This window comes from Electrophorus electricus, chromosome 1 (genome assembly GCF_041902795.1).
Source record: "Electrophorus electricus isolate QZ-2024a chromosome 1, ASM4190279v1, whole genome shotgun sequence".
Lineage (NCBI taxonomy): Eukaryota > Metazoa > Chordata > Actinopteri > Gymnotiformes > Gymnotidae > Electrophorus > Electrophorus electricus.
Window position 1 is genome coordinate 5,712,745 of NC_137497.1, and position 22,035 is coordinate 5,734,779.

The following is a 22,035-nucleotide window of genomic DNA, read 5'->3' on the forward strand; positions in this document are numbered from 1 at the left end:
AGTTGAACTGTAGGTGATGCATAAAGATGTGTTGTCTTTGGCCGAAATAATTAAATGTACAGCAGGATCCCTGTGCACAGGTGGCACAGAGATCTCAAAATATTTTTAAAAAGGACATTTGTCAGCTTTAAAAGGGCCCGTTGGAAACTACCATTTGCTTACTCCGTTATCTGTACTGCTTTACCACACCTCTGGGATGTCACACAACAACTTGATCTTAAGACTGCTGCTTTTCCAACAATATGATCATGTAAAGAACTAAACAGGTGTTCAAGAGCCTCTGTGTGCATGGAAGTAACCTGGATAAGTTAAATTACTTCATCCATTTTAATTGACATTAGCTAACATTTAACATTTAACAGTTAACATTTAACAGTTTAACATTTAACATTTAACAGTTAACGTTAGCTAGGTTAGTAGCTAACTGAGTGACTTGCTAAGCTTGGTGCCATATTAGACTAAAACTACTCCACATAGTTGAATTACAGAGATTTATAGAGTATCTTATATCTTATAGATTGCTTGTACAACAATAATGATAACTGAACATTTGTGTTTACCTAGGTCATTAACAGCTCAGTGTAAAGTTTCTAATGTTCATTATTTAGCTAACTAGCTATATTTCCCATAATGATTCAGCATCTTTCCTAAGATTTCAGTGGTTAACACTGTCAGTTTATTTCAATTAACGAAGTTAGCACAACAATTCACTGAAGTTAGCCATGCAGAAAATAACGTAATAATAATACATACATTTAAACCTAAATGCACATAAACCTAAATGCATATAACCTAGACTGTCATGCTTGGTCAGCCGGATAGCAGGAAGGACACACCCACTCCTGCTAAGGATCACACCTCTTACCTGCCCCGTTCACAGTGTCCTGATTACTGATTACCTTCACCTGTTCCTTACTTACTTTCTGCCATATTTAAACCCACAGATCCCAGGAGACGGGGTTGTACATTAGTGGTTCATCGACATGTCAAGGCAAGTGACTGCGTTACTTTGAGAAGACTATAACTTCTGTATTTTGTTAAGTGCTTCCATCATTGAGAACCCAATGGAAAATAAAGAGCACTTTCTCACAACCATGCCTCTCACTTCCACCGAACCGCCGACATCACAGAATGTGCAGCCACTGAGAAGCGAGGCAAGTAGCCCTGATTGGACTCACCTGTTTTCTGTCCAGATGGTGGCTATGGAGCAGCAACAGCAGCAGCAGGAGATTGGGGAAATACGTTCGCTGGTTCTGAACCTCGGCCAGCACATTAATCGCCTGGCCACGAGACCGGAACAACGAGCCACCCTTCCCGCTACCTCAACTGTTCCGGAAGGATTGAAATGCCTCATTGCTACCCCTGAGACATACAGAGGTGACCCAGAGGAGATGCTTAAAGATACTCTTTACTGGAAATCTCAGTATTAACTGTATACATCCTGACACCTTATATAACAATAATTGTGGTGACTGGACCTCAGCAAAAATCATTTAAAATCACTGTATTTATGCCAGTTAAGAAACTCAGCAGTCTCATGATGATTCAAGTAAGGATACAAACACTGGATTTTCTCATTCAGGCGACACGTTACACAAAAGCAAATTACAAACTTTGGTGATTAGGAGATTAAGTGTGATTAATAAGACTATAATTACGTCACTCTCAAATGTATCCAATTTGGATTTACAAGTAAATGATTTTTCATGTGAATGTGACAACACCTGGTTGACTGGGCAAACACCAAAAATGAAACACAAGTTTTAAATGCTGATCAGTTCACGTGCAGCTACCCATCAAATCTCAAAGGAAGTCGAGCGACTGATCTTGATATAAACTCGTGCGGTTATGAGAGAGCGGTTACCCCAGCTAAAGGGAGAGCAGGGCTGGAGGTTGTGTCTGTACCACAGGGACTTCCAGCCAAGAAAACCCATCATAGATAACATTGTGGATGGTATCTACAGCAGCCAAAAGACCATCTGTGTGATCAGTCATCACCACCTGGAGAGTGAGTGGTGCTCTAGAGAGATCCAGGTGGCAAGTTTTGACTCTTTGATGAGAAAAATGATGTCCTCATCCTGGTGTTCCTGGAGGATATTCCCACACATCCGTTGTCTCCATACTACAGGATGAGAGGTCTAATCAAGAAACACACCTATCTCAGCTGGCCCAAATCACAGCATTGCATCCAGTCCTTCTAGCGGAAACTGAGAGCAGCTCTCCAATCCAATGTGGAAAGCAGGACTCAATTCTGTGAAGACAACTAAGGTTCTCGCAACACCTTGGGTAAACTTGAGCCTCATGTCAAATTTCAAATTAAAGTTGATTTGTGTGGTGCTTTTACAAGGCTCAGAATGTGAACCCATCTTCCTTTGGCCAACACAGGATAGCAAACACATTACAAATAAAGCTGATTTTTTAAATGAACAATAGTAGCTTATAAGATTAATGAAATGACTAACCAAGATACCAAGAGCTGCACCAATAATCTAACCTGAAAACAAATTTCCAAAAGCTTGAGTAAACAAATAGGTTTTCAACCTGGACTTATGAACAAAGACTGTGTCGGAGTCCTGATGTCTGGAAGCTTATTCCAAAGCGCAGAGAGTTGTATGAAAATGTTCTTCCCCTGCTTTAACTTTCAGCATTCAAAGTACTAACCAATAACCAGCAACATGTGATCTACATGGGTATGAAAGTTCACTCAGGCACTGAGTGAGATGTACTGTAGCACTAGCCCGAGTGCCATTGGGCGTGGAACAGGACGCTCAGACTCCCTCGACGGTGACGGTGACATTTATTTATATACAACACAGACAGTAATGGTGGCATTCACACATGACATTAACAGAAAACATAAACACACTAAACCCTGACAAACAACGACTGTAACATGTACACAGGCTAGACAAACATGGATACTAACATAAGCTTTGGTAGACAAACATACAATGACCAACAGTGAGGGGCGCACCGACAGGGCTTTAAATAGACTAACAAACACTAACAATTAACCCCGTACAGGTGCCAAAAACAAGAGTAAACCCCCTGCACACGGCAGGCCGTACCACGTGATTTGGGGGGCGTCCCGTGACGTGTACATGTTATGTCAGTTGTTCCTGAGGCTGCACTCGGATCAAGCAAAACCATTAAAGACATGTATCCTTGATGAGAGGACAGCAAAAATAATTTTCACCAACCTTTCTGGAGCGCAGTATTTTAAAAAGATTTTAGAAAGCTAAAGTTTATTCATATACAAATATCCGTGTCTTTGGATAAATGGTGTTTGAAGTAATCAAAGAAAAAGGATGAAATTACAGACAAATGTCACATTTGACACGTCACACGACGACTTGATCTTAAGACTGCTGCTTTTCCAACAAAATGTGCATGTAAAGAAACTGAACAGATGTTCAGGAGCCTTTGTGTGTATGGAAGTAAACAGGGTAAGTGCAATTACTTCACCCATTTTGGTTGACATTAGCTAACATTAGGTAGCCTTGCTGGCTAGTTAGCGTTAGCTAGGTTTGTAGCTACATGAGTGACTTGCTAAGATTGGTGCTATAGTACACTAAAACTACTCCACGTAGTTGAATTAGAGATTTATAGAGTATCTTATGATTACGAATTCAACCTAGATCGCTTTTACAACAATAACGATAACGGAACATTGGTGTTTAGCTAGCTAGTTATTGTCATTTATAGCTCAGTGCGACGTTTCTAATGTTATTTAGCTAACTAACTAGCTACATTTCCCATAATGATCCAGCATCTTTCCAAACACTTGTATGGTTTAACACATTGTCAGTTTAATTCAGTTTTATTTTTTCAGTGTACAAATTAGCACTACAAATTCAAGTCAGCCATGTGGAAAATAAGGTAATAATGCATACATTTTAAGGCTAGATTCATATAACCAAGGCACATGACTAATGTACCAAAAACACACATTAGACTAATATTGCAAATGTATTCTCTAGCTTAGCTAAGACATTGGTTATTAGAAAAAAAGAGAGCACTATTACATAGTTAGTTAGCTAGATACATACCAAGCTAGTAAAATGAGAAATATAACCAGTAGATAGATCAAATGCCCATGCTATAAATGATTGTTAATAAACAAGATTACTTTTTGTAATACGTTTTACTTTTAGGATAAGTTTTAAGTGTAACATCAAAGTTTTTTTTACCTGTTTTTACCAGTGGGAATTCCTAATTCTGACTACTGGTTCAGGTTGTTTGTTGCTCTCTGGTGCAGCTTTTTCTATCTGTCTCAAATCTAAATGGTTGAATTTCGTTGTTATGACATACAGTCAACCCCGACTGTCATCTTCAACAAATTCAAAAATATCTTTGGAATCTGAAGAACCAGCACTGGAAAATTCACAGTCCACGTCAGTCATAATGGTGTTTGATGTAGGCATTGTTCACTGTTGTCCACCATTAGCCTTTAATTGTCATTTTTGAAATCTCACTATAGTTATGCATGTTCTTTTGGACAAAGTGTGAACCCCTCCATGTAGCCAGTGTATGAAAATCATTAGTTCTTAGGGAGTATTCCAATCTTTTTTTTTTTTTAAAGCTTATTTAACTTTTTTTTTTCTTTTTTTCTAATATTTACATAGTTTATACTTATTTTGAATTTGGAGCTGTCAAAATTATGTCCTGAACATTAATCTGTTTTTTGGCCTCTCCTCATCTTGGGTTACTGTGAAAGAGACACCAGCCTGGTAATGGCACTGATTTATCTATAATGCTGTATACCATACAGATCATAATACTGTATACCCCCCCCCCCCCGCCCCACTATATACCATACAGATCATAATACTGTATACCACACAGATCGTGATATCTGTGCTTATGTGGTAAGCTTGAATGGAATGTTTTACAACATCTGCTTCAAAGCCTTTACTGCACAACCTGAATGCCTCTTTTTGACAAACAAAAACAGACATTGTGTAATGGTTTGTGTCTACTGGAAACATCACTCCACTTTTTTATTATCAACATCACTCCAGATTCACTTCCTTATTAAGACCTTACCATTGCAAAAATAACACAGCCCAAATTCTTTATTCTATTCATGCAAGTATATCCAGCCCCTTCATACATGCGGTCAATGGTCAAAGCCCGATCTGTACCTTGAGTACTTCGAACCTCAGGTACGGCTCGGCTTGAAATACCTTGCTTCTGGACTCATGGACGACAAGCATCGAGACTGTTTTCTGTCCTGACTCCAAGATGGTGGAACAAACTCCCACTTGCTGTCCGTACAGCTGAGTCCCTTGCAGTCTTCAAACGTAGACTGAAGACCCATCTATTTGCAGAATATTTAAAGGACAACTGACACTGCTCCCATATTGACTGACTAATTTAGTACTTTGTTTTCCCTACAATAAGTACTAAAAGACACAACCGGGAAACCACGGAAACAGGGATGCCAGGACGGCAGCCATTCCTGACAGTTGGACTTTAACCTACTGTACTGTACTAGCATATTCTATGAGTAAATGACAAAGCACTTTTGTAAGTCGCTCTGGATAAGAGTGTCTGCTAAATGCCGTAAATGTAAATATATCCAAAGTTTCTGGGTCAACTCAGACTGAAACCAAGGCTAAGAAATGTGCAGAAATGTTTGCAAAATATGCTTCCTCAATCTTGTATTTTTAGGTTTTGGAGATGTTCTTCCCCTCAGTAAGTGGAGTAAAGTTTCTAGAGAAAAGCATTTAAGGAGGACTTAAAGGTCTTAAAATAATTTTCAAAGTTGTCATTGTTTATTGATTAGCATAGTAAAAACATTCTTGCAGAAACAACTTTCAGCTAATATAGTCAATAGATAATGGAACACAGTATAAATGTATTTATTTACATACAAACTAGGTAAAGTCTATGTGGCCCATGTTTATAGATCATTATACAAATGCTTATCATCTGTATCAGTGCGTGGCATGTGGGGACAATAAATGGGCAGGATGCAGGTGTGAGTCCAGAAACAAAAAGACATTTAATGAAACCAAAAATAAAAATGTTGAACATGAACAGGAGCGAGGGAGAGACTACCTGGGCACAAGAGAGATGAGGGAGAGACTACCTGGACACAGGTGGATGGACTGAGGCTGAGGAATGGCAGGGTTGGTGGGCGTAGCAGGGGGAGGGACAACAGAGAACACATGACTACGTCAATAAACGGGAATCACGGGGTTAACGACAGATGGAGCAGGCACCATCTTATGTAAGTTGTAAAATTAAAAAAAAACCTTCCACTTTCTAAACATATTTATAAATATGCAAAGATGTGTGCAGTATGTATACTGAACCTTTACACCCGCTAAAAACCTATGCATTATTTTAAAGCATCTATAATATTTACTAGCATAACATAAAGACTCAAAAGGACTAACAAGCTAATGAGTGCTTCTAGCAAGGTTCTGTGTGCTGTTGTAGAGCTGTTTTTATAGTCAAATGCCATTTATCCTTACAGTTTAGTTTGGATTAAGTTGTGACTTGGTGCCATCAGTCCACATTGGCATGTAGGCCAGATGAAAGTAGTAAATGTGGGTCAAATACAGGCCGTCACTCATTTGCTATCTGGGTAGGAGGCTAGAAAAAAAACAATGGAAAAAAGGCCCAACTAAGAGTTAAAATTAACAGGGCCTGGGGAACTATTTGGTGAACTTACCCAACTATAATACTATGTAACCCAAGGTGGGCTTTGAACCACCACTCTTGGGTTTACCAAGCCAGCACAGTAACACTAAATCTGAGCTCACCACCTATTCACAGTTGCCAGAAATGCATCTATAAAATAATACAATAAGAAGATCTACAGGAGACCTGAATGATGTCATGAATTCATCAGCACTGTGCATCTCCCATCCTCCACAGAATCATCAGGATATGACACAATTATTCAGTTAGCAATTTCTCTCAGAAAATAGCAAGGTTTTATACAGTCTCTTGTTTTTCTGACACATTTTTATCATGTGTGCCATTAACCAATCAGTTAGGCAGTGAAGCATTAGTAGCCATAAACCAAGAGGCTGCATGCTGGTTAATGCCAGCACTGTTAACACTTGTATTACTGAAATATCTGAGTTCTGAGGACGTTTCTCGGTTCTCAGGACTTGCCAACCATCAGAGGACCATCAGCCAACCTTTATTATGTACGTGCCTGACAGAGAAGCTTTGAACTTGCTGCTGTATTGTGCATTTAGACAGAAGCCTTATATTTCCTGGGTGTGACTGTATATATGGTGTCACCACAATAAATCAAAATATATATCTCTCTAAATATAATATGATATTGTTTATAATTTCTGTATGAATATATTATTAATATAATCCAAAGTGACATTACAGATCAGTTAGGCAGTGAAGCACTACAGGTTAATAGTAGGTAGACATAAACTAGGAGACTGCATGCTGGTCAACTCCAGCATTTTTAGGGTTAAACCTTTGGGGTGGAGCCTGGAGTGCCCCTTCTCTACACCGTGCTTTCTATCACACCTCATTCTGCTCATGAAGGACAGCATACATAGCTGATGGGCTGAATCAGATGTTTTAGCACATGATCACCACTAGATGGTGTGGCAAGGCTGGGTTTGAAACATTGTTTATTGATTCATACAGTTACATGTAGAACCCACAGGAGTGTGGGTGTTGTGTGTATCAGTGTGAGCTGTTATACCCCCGTAAAGGCAGGTGTGTGGGTCTTGTCTGTGTCACTGTGAGCTGTTATACCCCCATACAGGCAGGAGTGTGGGGTGTTGTGTGCATCAGTGTGAGATGTTTTATACCCCTGTACTGGCAGGATTGTGTGGCGCTGTTTGATAAAACAGCCTGCAGTTGTTTTGTGATGTTAAATGGACATTTGCTGTTAGAAGCTGAGCCACCAGCATCTCCCAGGTTTGTCCACCAATGGCATGTTCCACATAGCACATATGTTGATGATGTCCTGGTCTGTCTTTGTTTGTTTGTTTCCATGTTGCCATGGTGGTCATGCTAAATTTAGTTCTCTAACCAAGCTCAGGTTTTTGCTGCGGTTAGTAGCTTTCTCACAACTCTCCCATCACAGCTCAGCGGTGTGTGATGTTGGAGTGGGTGGGACGTTCACAAGACAAAAGGGTTTCCATTAGAGCTCTTTAGTGAAGGTTTCAGACCATTTAGTTCCAGCACCCCAACTACCCTAATCGGTTCAGTGCTGCAGCCTGTAATGAGTCTCTAATACTACTGTGCTGTGCATCAATATAAGAACAAGCAGCTTGATTCTGATTGATTGGGTAATACAATAACTCTTTATTGACTACAATATGCCTACAGTACCCATATTTAGGATTGAAGTAAGTTATTTTCAGCCTCTCACATCTTGTTTTAATGTTAGAGCACCAAGTGACCCCTTCACCACTGTCAGTTTCAATGCCACATGCACGGACACTCGAATCCCTGTCATTCCAGAGTCAATAAGACCATAGAGACCAAATCCAGAAATTAGCTGAACACTGGGGGAAAACATCAGAAACAAACTCAAAGACAAGTGCCCAGGTGACCATAATGTGGTGTATATACCAAGGAGATGCACCAAAAAGTGTGGTGTATACCAAGGAGATACATCATAAAGTGTGATATATGCACTGTCCCCACTGCTGTTCTGCATAGGCCTGAATATCACTTAACAAGATCACCAGTAAGAATGGATATGGATACAGATTCAGGAGCAGAGCTACAATCAGCCATCTCCAGTACATGAATAACACCAAGGTTCACTTCACTATGGAAAGGGACATATACTGAATTCCTCCTGATTTACAGAAAGGACACTGGAAAGTCACTTGGACTAGAGAAGTGTGGTTGGCTGATAATTAAAAGAGGAAAAGTGATCAGGAAAGAGTTTTTCCTCTACATGCCCTGACAGTAATCATATGTATGTATGCACAATTAAGGAAACACAAATGTGCCTCCTTGTAATTTTAATGTGGCTTTAGTGCTCCAACAAAGGACCATTCACACTTGATATAAAACAGGTTTCTACAGCCAAAAACGGGCCCCATTTTGTCAGCAGACACTGTAGGTATTGTGAAGGCCTGTTTTAACAGATCTCCTCAAGTGAACTTTCGTGATCAGTAAACACTTGCTTGTGGAAGTAAAAGGAGTATCTAGTGAGAACAGAAATAGAGAGTTTTTGATGCAAAGTGTGAGGAATAAACAGGTCCACACTGAGGTTGGAAAATATTCAGAACACAGTGCGTATAAGAGCAGAATGGCTAGAATGACTGCTAGGTACACAGCCACAGCCTTTTATGTGGTTAAAAGTGTTTGTTTGCTGTTCATGCAAAAACAAACTGTTGGTGCACAGACAGACATGCACACATGCCTACTGATCTGTTTCCATCACACAGTGCCTTGGACAAAAATGCATAAAAGACCACAGCTAAATTTCAGTTCTGTTTGATATGACTATGGTAATTAATATGTGGAATATTTGGGCTTCTGATTCATTACAAAAGCATTACAGATGAATCCATATTCTCTCACTTCAGTCCATGAACATGGATTTAAAAGTTTCACATTGTTTCAAATGCCTTACTGTGCACAGAATTCTGCCACTTTGATTACCATAGTAACCCCCAAAGTACAGTATGCCTCTACAAACACTAAGCCAGAAAACTTAAAATAAACATGAACATCCATGCTACAGCATCCTTCAACCAGCTATTTTAACACGTGGTGATCTGGGTTCTATCACTGGAACATAGCCAGGAGTCCCCAAGATCATGACTGACTGTGCTTTCATTGGGTGGGAAGGATGGGTTAGTCACTCTCTCTCTGTCAGCTCAATATGAGAGTGTCTTTTAGGTCACATTCAGTGGTCTGACCTCATGTGAATTAATTGGGTTTTTTATGTCTTAAGTGCTATGATGTGAGTGATAATCCAGATTTTTATACAGACTGAAGTGATCCTTTGGTAATTATGTGTTTGTTAGATGCTACTATGCTACTAGCATCTAATTGATAACTCTGTAAACGCTCTTGTGATGTTGAGGGCACAGAGGAAGCGAGAGGCAAAGTCGAACAAATATGTTCTTTATTTTCCATGTTCTTGATATAAAGCAATGACGAGTCTTGGTAATCTCCTAGGTTGCAACAACAGACGCTTGTGGGCCTGTCCACTAATCTGCAGTGCTGTCCCGCTGATCCTGTAGAAGTATAAATGGTGTGAGGTGTTAATAAGCAGCAGGTGTCTACTGTCAGATGAGCGGGGGAGGCCAGAGGTACGGTCCTGGTCTGGAGGGGGCATGTCCCTCCTGGTAGGGGACAGGCCGATCGTGACACCTCAAAGTTTCAGATTACTTTACATGCTCATGCTGCTGTAATCCACTGAGCTAGTTAGTTTGTACTAAATGCAGTAGTTTATTAAGAGTATATTTAGAATGTAGTAGTTTACTATTATTTCTCTTGTTTGTTTACAGACCATATCAGTGCACATCACATTATATCATCATAGTATGATGTTAGGTCAGTGATAGTGTGGTGGATAGTATTTTGGTCCACCAATAGAAAGGTTGTGGGTTTGAATCTCAGCTCTGCCATGCCACCATTGTTGGGCTCTTGAGCAAATCTTTTAACACTTTCAGCTCCAGGTGTGCTGTACAATGGCAGGCACGTGCTCTGACACCAGCTCAAAGAAACTGGGATATGCCAAGTGAAACATAACATTGTACAGTACACATGTGTATATGAATGTATGACCAAATAAAGGCATTCAAGATGGCCTAAATCTTAATCTAGCTGCATACAAACATATTAAACTACACTGCTTTATACTCAGTTGTGAGCATTACAATTTAATAAATGTCAGACTGCACCAGGAGAAGTATTGCATTCTATCTGGATGCTCTGCCAACATTCAGTAAATGAAGTTTATTCCACACTGACTGTTGTGTTTTCCTGGGCTCTACCAGGCCTTCCCAGTTTGATGTCTATCTATGAGTAAGTGAGGACAGTCTTTAAAGTGAGATCAAGAAACTTCCCCTACAGAAGTCATGTCCAGCATCATAGTACATTGGTGGAAGAGACCACAGCCTTCCTTTGTGGCTCTGGACCTCTTAAACTCCATCAGTCATGGAACTCTGACACTGAGCCACTGAGCTGGTCCCAAGTTTCTGTGTGGATCATCAAAGTCCCAGGAGCCTTAAGGCCCTATGAGGTGTTTCACTTCCATCTCCAGCTCTGGGAAGACCAGCCACATTCTCCAGAGACATTACTGTTGTAAAAGTAACTTGGGTTGCATTAGCTACCAGCTCTTTACAAATGGCTCTGAAGCCCCAGTCCCCCTTGCTGCTCTGGTTAATCATTATTTACTGGAGTCTCCTGTGAAAGTGTATACTTCAATAATGTATGCAAATGAAAAAACTCTCAAAATGAAAAATTGAAAATGAAAGACAAACTGTAACATAAATGGATTTACTGACTTCTGATACAAACTGACAATTTTTTTCAGAATTGGGTTTCATAGGTAATGTGTGAGTGTCACATTATTGTAAGTACCTCTTCCTAGTCATACAGGAGTAATGCATCATTTATAAGCATCATCAAGAAAAGCATTCATCCTGGTCTCAGACTCCATCCATCCTCTATCTCAGAGGCATTGTGCCATTTTATTGTTATGGATATATTGGATTTACTCCACTCTTTTGTCTTGAAAATCTAAAATTGTATTAGTCATAAATGGTACTGTAGAGCCCCTCAGATGGATAAAAAAACTCGCAAGGTGGTAGTGTTTTTATTTTCATATTGGTATCTTCAGTAACCTCTTCATGTGAATGAAAGGAGTTTACACTGTTCAGCTCCACACTTTTATCCATCCTCACCCTTGGGCATTATGTCGTTGCAATATTATGGCTATACTGGATCTAGTCCACACTTTCGGCCTGAAAAATAACATCTATATCTGAAATCCTGGTCTGTCAGCTGGAAAATGACTGAGCAACCAGGAATGTCTGAGTAGGCAGGAGGACAAGAATGGAAAATTGCCTCGATTATCCCAGAACAACCCGGTATCTCCCTCTGGTGGCCCTCTACTCATACTCTATCCACTGCTTTCTAACACACCTCATTCAGGTCCTGACGACATACTAGGGTATGTGTTCAAGGAGTGTGCTGACCAACTGGTGAACATCCTCACAGACATCTATAACACCTCCCTGAGCCAAGCCATTGTTCCTCAGTACTTCAAGGCAACTACTATTGTGCCACCAGCATTAATGCTCAATGACTACCGCCCTGTAGCACTCGCTCCCATCATGATGAAGTGCTTCGAAAGACTCCTTCGAAAGACTGGTGAAAGACCACATAATGTCAAGACTTTCTGCAACGCTTGACCCGCTCCAGTTTGCATACCGCCCTAACTGCACCACTGATGATGCCATATCAGCAGCGCTTCACCGAAACCGGACCCATTTGGAGAATAAGGACAGTTATGTGCAGATGCTTTTCATTGACATCAGCTCCGCCTTCTGCCTGCTGGTAAACATTACCGCTGCATGCGGTGCAAGACTGCCAGAGCTTCTTCCCACAGGCCATTAGACTACTGAACTCCCTTTAACAATACACACCACATTTATTTTATTTATTTATATATATATATATATATATATTTATTTATTTATTTATTTTTTTAAATATATTTGTGTATTTATACTGTGTCTTGTCTCGTGCACTTACCTTTATATATAGTGTATATTTGCGCATTGGAGTTTGGAGAAACGCAATCTTGTTCAGCTGTGCATTACTGCTACTTGCTTAACAACTACTTGTTGTATAGTCTGAATGACAATAAAGCTGACTTTGAACTTTGAGATTCTAAGGCTGATGTTAAAGCCAGTAAATGATTTTCATATGTAAGGATTTTTTGCTACTATCCTTGTCTGTCTCTACTAGCAAGTGAACACTGCAGCAGCAAACAATTAGATGAGCACACACAGCAGAAAAGTGAAAGTGAAAGTAGTTACTAGTTCACTGTGAGACATTATCTTTTATGTTTGTTTTATCGTACTGTGTTCCTTGTAGCTGTGGAAATGCATTCAGAGATGTGAGAGCTTCCATTCTGTTCTTAGTTTAGCCACAAGCTGAAAAAAATGTTGCCAGAGGTGAGATTTGAATATCAACCACCAACCTGGTTAATACACAGTTCAGTGCAGGGCTAAGAATGAAAGTTATAATGAGAGTTTGTAGCGTACATAATTTACATAAATGTTTTGAAAATTAATAGTAGTGGAAAGTCACAATTACTTGCACATCCATTCTTTCATTTTTATTTTTTATGTACTTTCAAGTACATTTAATACATTTATTGTTTCACTTTTTATCTGAATAAATTCTCAATTGTTCATGGAACTAAAACAAACAGTGACTCTATACCTACATATTCATGAGAGAGAATGATAGCAAATGTCATTCCTGTATATGTAAGGCTGATTAACGGTTTCTGTGGTGTTCTCGTTTCATTAATAGCAGAATCTAATGCAATCAATTAATATACAAAACAAAGAAATCAGTAAATATTAGTTACAACAAATTTATTACAATATCTGCAAAAATGGCTCTCAGAAAATCTGTATTAAACAGTAAACCTGCAAAATTTATTTATGTGATTATGGAAAGAGAAGTGAAGAGTGTAAGTAGTGAAATTGGTGTTTGGGTGTTTGTCATGCAGCAGTGTGTGAAAATGGCTGGAGTTCATAGTCTCATAGGATACCACAAACACCATGATGTACTGAAGCCACACACACAGGTTGCCAACACTCTTTGTTTCGAATATGATTTTGCATTAAAAGTAACTGAAATATGTTGATATGAAAATATATGAAAAATCAAATATGAAGATGACTGAGTAAAAAAAAATCACCTGATCATTCTTGTTGTTCATCTTTTTTGTGGAAGACCAAGCCTTCGTTTGTCTGTTTGATTCAGTCTGTATTTATTCTGCCTCAAACAGCCTCAAAATGGCTTTAGAACAATCACTCTTAGAACAACCACTACTGTCTCCTCCACCAGATACACTAAGCAATGCAAGTTTTTAAACAGTTTTATTAATGTAAGGATATGTTTAGAAGTTATTAAGTCACTACTGTAACATTGAGAGGTAAGGAGGCAGATGCATGTGCGGATAAGAGCGAGATTTATTAAGGGCAAATCCAAAGTCATAGCCGTTAGAGTAGTCCAGGGTCATAGAGCCAATACATAGATTATGGGGATACATGATGAACCAAAAACACAAGTACACGAAGGCAAACGGGAAGCAGGCTACAACAGAAAGTAGGAAATAACACATGGAGGTAATGAAAAACAAAGCGTTAAGATAAAACATTGTCAAACAAATGCAGGCTTTGAAAAACAGACGGGCTTTCTAACACATCCAAACATTAAACATCCAAACACAAATACAACCATTCAAATAATGAACAGCCAACTCCAAGGGAACCAGACAGGGTTTAAATACTTGAACTAATGAACACTAAACAAGGCGCAGGCGCAAATCATGAATAGTGAAAACCAAAACAAAAAAACTTTTTTTAACAAAGGTGACTCATTAATTTTTTTGAATAATTATAAATTTATTATAAAATTCCAGAATTTTTACATTGTGAATGGAAATTATGGTAGCTTAGTTTCAAAACTTTCTGTTAATGTGAACACAGAAATTTGTTCTAACATCTAACACTTCAGCAAGTGTGATGAGTCAATAGATATGAACAAAGTAACTCATGGTGTTTTCACATAATATAAAGCCTTTCCATATGACTTTTTTAAAAAGAAGATTAATCCAAAAGACCAGTCTGGAGAGAATACACTTTAATTTAAAAGAACTGATGATTCCAAACACTTATTTCATTAAATTTACATCACAGCAAAGCAAACTGGGCCTTCTCTGTTTGGAACACAATTATATGCGTAACAGTCACCATCACAACATCATGTGTTAGTAATTTAGCTCACATAAAAATTTACAGGAACACACACACACATTTTTAGTATGTATCATTTCAATACCCCTCTGCTTTAAGGGTTATATTTAGTTATAGAGTGAACACATGCTGTCCTACAATACATGCAAAAAACAAAAAATCTATTCTACACTATGAACAGCGAATTCCCATGAATATAAGCAACATACTCTCCATTCTTGCACTGGTCACAACCTCCCAAATTAATCCAGTTTCTGATACATCACATTAACTGCTCAAATGCAGTTACAGATCTTCAAATAGTCTCTGTTGCTTTTGTGTTGGATGACACGGACACTTTTCTCTGTGTCTGTCAAAACTAAAGAGTACAGGTATGACAAATATGGCAGAGGTCACAGCCTCTTATGGCTGTTGTTGGTTAAAATAATTAACTATGTAAAGCTGTTCCAAACAATGAAGGAATCATGTATAACTTTGTTCTATCATAGTACACTGCTAGTGTCTTACTGAAGAATATACAACCTTAGTGTCCACCACTTCAGTGTGTCTTCCCGCTTTCTTGATTTTCTTATCAGAAAATTGTACAGCAGCATATTTAGAATCCTGCACCTGCAATGACAGAAAATATTACACTAGATGATTTTTTTTTTTTTTTTACTTTGTCAGTGGTGGATTTCTTTAATCAATACTCATATCCAAATTGTATTACTGTAATCCTGAAATTTATTTTAAGATCTGATTCTTTTTATATTTTATGATTCTGTATTTGTGAAATTGCTGCTGTTCCAAAACCTTTCTAATTTGATCACAATTAGTTAAACTGCTTTCAGTTAATAAGTAAATCTTCAAATAAATAAAAATGTTCTTTCTTTTTATTTCTTTCCATATATATGTGGGTTTCAAACATCATGTATTTTCATAATTACCTCTTTCTCTTGTTGTACTTTATAGTCAGTTTCTGTAAGAATCAGTCAAAAATAAATTAGCTCTATTATTAATATAACATTAACAATATAACATACTGATGAAGTTTTGTTTTTTTTTTCTGAAAAGTTGTATTTTTGAACATGTCTAAAATCTTAATGGATCAGTTTTAAACAGCAGTATCAGCAATACCATCATTGTGTTGTTTTATCCTCTTCAGCATGATTAGAAGAACACTGATGAGAATCACAATCACACCACCGAACACCACTGTCAGCATGAAGAAGACATCTGAAGAGCAGTGAGCTGGAGAAGAGATTAAAAGAAAGGAGTTATTTTTAAATGTGTGCATGCAACTTTGCACTGAAATTCATCTATGTCTTGCAGTTGACTATTCCCAATCATATTTTAAACAGAACATAAACACTGAAATGAAGAGAGGATGGTTCAAATCTAATTAGAACAGTATAATAAGCAAAACAGGAACTGATCAGCAGAAGAATATGAGATAAACCTATTTCTGAACTGCCTTTGGAAGGTGTTTCATTTCGCTCTGGAAAAACAACAACAAAAACATTTGTTCAATTATTAATTCAGTTGCATGAATTTAATATAAATCTTAATATTAATCTTAATCTTCTTAGCTGAAGAATTTGAGATAACAAACCTTGATCAGAGGTGGTCTTGAAAAGTGTTTGGTTTCTCTCTTAAAAAAAAAATCTTATTGATGAATACAGTCACAGGAATTTAATAAAACGTGATTAAAAATTATCAAACATACCATATAAATGTTAATGAGTGATGTAATGTGACTGTTTTGCAAAAATGTTACCTGTTACTTGTAAATATGTTGCGTTACTGAAGTAAATATCAGTACTCTGCCAAATGCCACAGTAATACAGTCCTGAATCAGTGTGTTTCACTGCAGATATTGTAAGAGAGGAGTACTGGGATTTTACGGACATCACCATTTGCTTACTTTGATTAAAAAAAGAACAAGGGCTTGATGCAGAATATTTTAAATACAACTGGCATGCAACATGATGTGGAACAGAATGATCTGTGTGCATGAACCAATATATGCGAGCTGGTTCTGTCCGGTTATACTGGTACCAAATGGTGACATCATCACCAGGTTCTGCCACCAATATTAAAGTGTCTGGAGAGCCCAGAGTTACTGGAAGCAAATCTGTAGTCCAGAAAACAACAAAAAATATAAATAAACACAAACTGTCTGAGGAGGACAGTATAAAAGTATATTCATCTTTAATCCTGGACACCTATCCATCTTCATCTTCATGACTTCTCTAAAACAACAGTTTATTTGCTCTATCTAATAATGTAAATTAGATTAGTATTACTTACAAATGCCATGGAACCGGAGAATCAGGAACAATATACAAACCATCCCTGTTATCAGACCTGAAGAGGAAATGTGTCTCTTGAATGACACTATGCTTTTTATTGTTGGAGGTGTGGCTTATACATGAAAATAATTGTGTGTATATAAAATGTAGTTCATATATAAATAAGCAGATAATAGTAATAGTAGATAATAAAGAAGAAATTAAATAATTGTCATTCTTTGTATTTTTTTTATTACAACTTCACTGTTTGTGTTGGTTTATACTCGTACAGATGTCTGCCTGAATCATTGACAGACACCATGTTTCTTACCAATGAATATCAGATTTTTGCTAGTAGGCCTGTGCTTCCAGCTCTGTCCCCTCTCACTCTTCGGCAAACCCCGTCAGCTATGCTTAAATGTATGCAGTGTAAATCAGACCAAATACAAAACAATAGAAAACAAACCAAAGGTGTCAGTTTAACTCTAACACAAGGAAAATAGTCAAATATGGCTGAAAGTTACCATAATGGCTATATCTGTCAGTATTGTGTGCTTTGATCTTCTTGGTGGCTAGTATTAGCCACCAAGAAGATCTCTGTTCTCTCCTGCCTTGGTGTGACTGGCTCAGCATGGAAATGTTTTCAGTCCTATCTGAAGGGACGGTCCTATCAGGTAACATGGAGAGGATCCACATTAATCCATATTAATATTTAAATGACCACTGACTCTGCTCCTATGTTGACTAACTAAAACTCTAGAACTTATTGTAGGGTATGGTTTATTGCATTGATGTTGACTGCTCCTATGTTGACTAACAATTACTTACTGTTTATTGTACTGCTTGTTGTCTGAGATGGAGCTTATGTATTTTGCACTTCTAGGCATTTGTATTGATCCCTTTATTTCAACAGTATCCTAGTTCAGTAGTATCTTGGACTCTAACCTACTGTACTGGCTAGAGTAGATGACAAAGCACTTCTGCAAGTCATTTTGGATAAGAGCATCTGTTAAATGCTGTAAATGTATTACTGATCCTGGCTTCTGTGTATAGGCAGGTAATTTCTGTATAGCTGACCAGTGTTCGATCCTTGTTTCATTCATTCATTCATTCATTCATTCATGTCCACCAGTGTCCTAGTATGTTAGCCAACCATGGAGCCTACAGCTAACAGCTGGATAATTTTGCTGTTTTTTTAGCCAGAAGCTAGTAGACATATATCATGTTAGGCTCAGGTCCTGACCAGTTCTTGGGCCTGGTACCTTAGTCATAAGTGCTGCTATATAGTGTTTTTGGGGGTTTGGGGGTTTTTTTGGTATTGCTAGGATTACTCTCTTTGGACTGAGGTAGCATTGAAATTCATGGGATTTACTGGAGCCATTTTTTCAGCTTAAGGGTCACAGCTCCAAGTAGTCCAATCACTACTGGGACAACTTTGACCCTCCACCTTCTCTCTGTTTCCTCAGGTGAACTTCTGTAATTAGTCAACAATAAACTGGTCATTGGAGTGACAAGGGTATCTAATGAGAACAGTGATCAAAGTTTTAATGCAAAGCGTTGACAGAAGAATCGAGGGTCCACAATGAGGAAGGAAAGCACCCAGACCCTGGTGTGCAGTATGAGCATAGAAAATAGCTCTTAAGTGAGCAGTCCAAAACCTTTGATGTGGTTAACCACCTTTGTGTTCATGCAAAAGCAAACTGTCAGTGCACAGAAATGCACACACATTTACACACATCTGTTTCCATCACACAGTGCTCTGGACAAAAGATACCTAAAAGACAAGTGCTAAATTAAACCTGAGTGCTATAACAAAACTTTAAATTTTACATTATAAAAAAACAGAATATACACATCTTCAATAATTTGTTTAACAATTGAAAAGCTGGTTTGTTAGTAGAATATGAGAATTTCAATGCCACATCTGTATGTGGTCAGGGGTCTCTGACAGTGTAGCTAGCTGTGCTCTATTTGGATTGAAGGATGGTTTAGGGTGAAGCTAGCCCAGTCAGAGTGTCTGTTAGGCAACATTTGAAATGTTCACTCAGCTGTCCTATAACATCCTGCATTAGGCAGCTCAGTTCAGTGGCCGACTGTGCGAGCAGGTTTACACTCCAGGGTTGTAACTATCAGCAAACAGAAAGAAACAAAAATGTAATGCAGCTTCAAAGAATGCATAGATCTGTCTGTATATAAAAAAGTACATAGTACTACCAGTACAACCAGTAAGAGTGCTCACAAAGCCAAGACAAAACAAGACAAGCTGATGTGTAACCGTGAGCCCTATAAAGAATAACAGGTGGGACAAAATAGTTTCAACAAGAGAAGGGCCAGCAGTGGGTAGAGGGAGCAGTGTGAGTTTGTGACATTAACATAAATAAAAATACAACCTTCAAATATCATTAAATATTATGGTAAAAAATGCAGAGGGAAGAAAAAGGCAGTGAACATCTCTGACATGGAAATCAATTCAATTAATCTGGTAGTGCTCAGGTTAGCTACAGTGCACACTCCAGTTTGGAAGACATCTTCATAAAATGTGTGGATCAAAAAGTCTGACCACAGCTTAAAAAATGCACAGTACAGGCAATACAGTCAGCAAGATTGGAAAGAAAATAAGACAAGCGGATGTGTATTTGACACCTGATCAGCCCAATAACAGGTGTGAGAAAATAATCTAAACAAAAAAGCACCAGTTGTGGGGATGATGTGGCTTTGGGACAGTACCAAATGAAAAACAGAAATCTAAAATGTCAAACATTGTGGTTAAAAATACAGAGGGAAACAAATTTGTCAATGGACAGTGAACAACTCCGTGACATACATAAATGGATGAGAGTAGTCCTATAGTGCCTGATTATCAGATATGTGTATGTTTTGTACATGCAGAATGTGAATCTTCCATCTGTAAAGTGTTAAACATCATACTCATGATATTTCTTATGCTTAAAATGTGATCTTCATTTAAGTTTCTAATGTAAAATGTTTTTCAAAAAGTTTAAAATGAAACTGTAAAAATGTTACAACCCAAGTGAAGCACATGTATCTACTGAAAAAGATGCACAGCAGTTTCAGGTGTTTGTAGTTTTGCCTGTAGAACAAAATATGTCTGAGTGATGTCACCGGAAAATGAAGACATATTCCTGATAGGTAGCGTATGACTGTCCCCTAGTGGTACATAGATGCCATCTTGAAACTTGTCCAGAATGAACCAATAACCAGCACCGTGTGATCTACAAGGGTATGAAAGTTCAGAACAGGATACAAGTTCATTCAGGTAGTGAGTGAGATTTACATGTTTTTTCAGTTGTTCCTGGTGCTGCACTCAGACGGAGCAGAACCACCAAAGACATGTAGCCTTGGTGAAGGGACAGCAAAAATTATTTTCACCAACCCAACTGTGCCTTTCTTTCTGGAGGGCAGGATTTTAAAAAGCTTTTAGAAGGCTAAAGTTTATTCATATACAAATATCCATGTCTTTGGATAAATGGTGTTTGAAGTAATCAAAGAAAAAGGACGAAATTGCAGACAAATGTTACATTTGACACGTCACACGACGACTTGATCTTAAGACTGATGCTTTTCCAACAAAATGTGCATGTAAAGAAACTAAACAGGTGGTGAGGAGCCTTTGTGTGCATGGAAGTAAACTGGATAAGTGCAATTACTTCACCCATTTTGGTTGACTTTAGCTAACATTATCCAGCTTTGCTAGCTAGTTAGCGTTAGCTAGGTTAGTATCTACATGAGTGACTTGCTAAGCTTGGTGCTATACTAGACTAAAACTACTCCATGTAGTTGAATTAGAGATTTATAGAGTATCTAAAGTAGCCGACCTGTGCAGGACATTAGACCCGCAGTTTCAACTGACCTATAATAAGGTCACATGGGGGTGGCCCCAGGATACCAGGCCATCCTTCGCGCCCCGGATGTGGGAGCTGGTAAGCATTACCAAAAAACATCTTTGGAATGCGAGGACCAGCCTCATCCGAAAAGGGACGCGCCTGGATACCTGGGGGTTGATACGAAAAGTACGTGGTGATTTGAGATTTAGGATGGAGCATGACGTCATCCGGTGGGGCTACCACGCGGCGAAGGAGAGGTGGAAGGGTCTCTTCGAGCTGTAGGCCCCCCGGCGTCTACATAGGGTTTTAGTTTCCAAGGGGTTTTTAGATTTAGCTGAGACTCTGCTCCATCCGGTGGTCCCAACGGACCACCATGTTTTATTGTCTTAACCACCATGGTAGATTAGATAGACTAAAACTTTGTTTTGGATAGAATTGTATGTCTGTTTTAACTAATAAGTGTGTGTTTTTGTTTGGTTTTTCTTAAAAAAAGCACTTTACTAACAAAATTAACATTGTTTTAGCACTTATTGTTTTAGTTTGGGTTCTTATTGTTGTGTGTTTTTACCCTGTTTTAACTAACATTAGGCATACGTTTTAACTTGGACATTGTTTTATTTCTACCATGGTGGTTTAGTTCTTAGGTCTGTTCTTATTTCTGTCTTTTATTGAGCGGCCGTTTTAACAGTTTTAGTTGTTTTACTCGGTTGCCCAGGCGCAGCCGGGCCGAGGAGCGATCTTTTATGGACATTTTACCACGGACTTTTTATACGGACTTTTATGTATATGCCCCCCGTGTAATTGGTACACGGGGGGTCGTGGTATTTTAATGTCCTAACTTCTTAATTGTTGAATTTTATGTATGTTGTATTTTATTATTGATAATGTATTTTAAACTGTAATGATTTATTGAATTTAATAAAAAAAAATCTTATGATTGTGAATTCGATGTAG

The 22,035-nt window shown here is 38.3% G+C and overlaps 1 protein-coding gene across 4 annotated transcripts; it reads right to left on the minus strand.

Moving 5' to 3' along the window:
* Positions 1-12,729: 12,729 nt before the first annotated feature.
* Positions 12,730-17,382, minus strand: LOC145656916 (uncharacterized). Of its 4 annotated transcripts, XM_081709893.1 has the most exons (8): positions 17,256-17,381; positions 16,723-17,079; positions 16,558-16,596; positions 16,405-16,443; positions 16,083-16,196; positions 15,893-15,924; positions 15,489-15,575; positions 12,730-15,324 (listed from the first exon to the last, which is right to left on the minus strand). In XM_081709893.1, the coding sequence occupies exons 1-8, from the start codon at positions 17,296-17,298 to the stop codon at positions 15,319-15,321; spliced, it is 717 nt and encodes a 238-aa protein (XP_081566019.1). In that variant the 5' UTR covers positions 17,299-17,381; the 3' UTR covers positions 12,730-15,318. The 4 variants fall into 4 exon arrangements, 2 of the variants coding, with proteins under 2 accessions (XP_081566019.1, XP_081566016.1); XM_081709890.1 differs by having other exon boundaries at positions 12,730-15,575; XR_014122505.1 differs by having other exon boundaries at positions 12,730-15,575; positions 16,558-16,610; positions 16,723-17,382.
* Between the last annotated feature and the right edge of the window lie 4,653 nt (positions 17,383-22,035).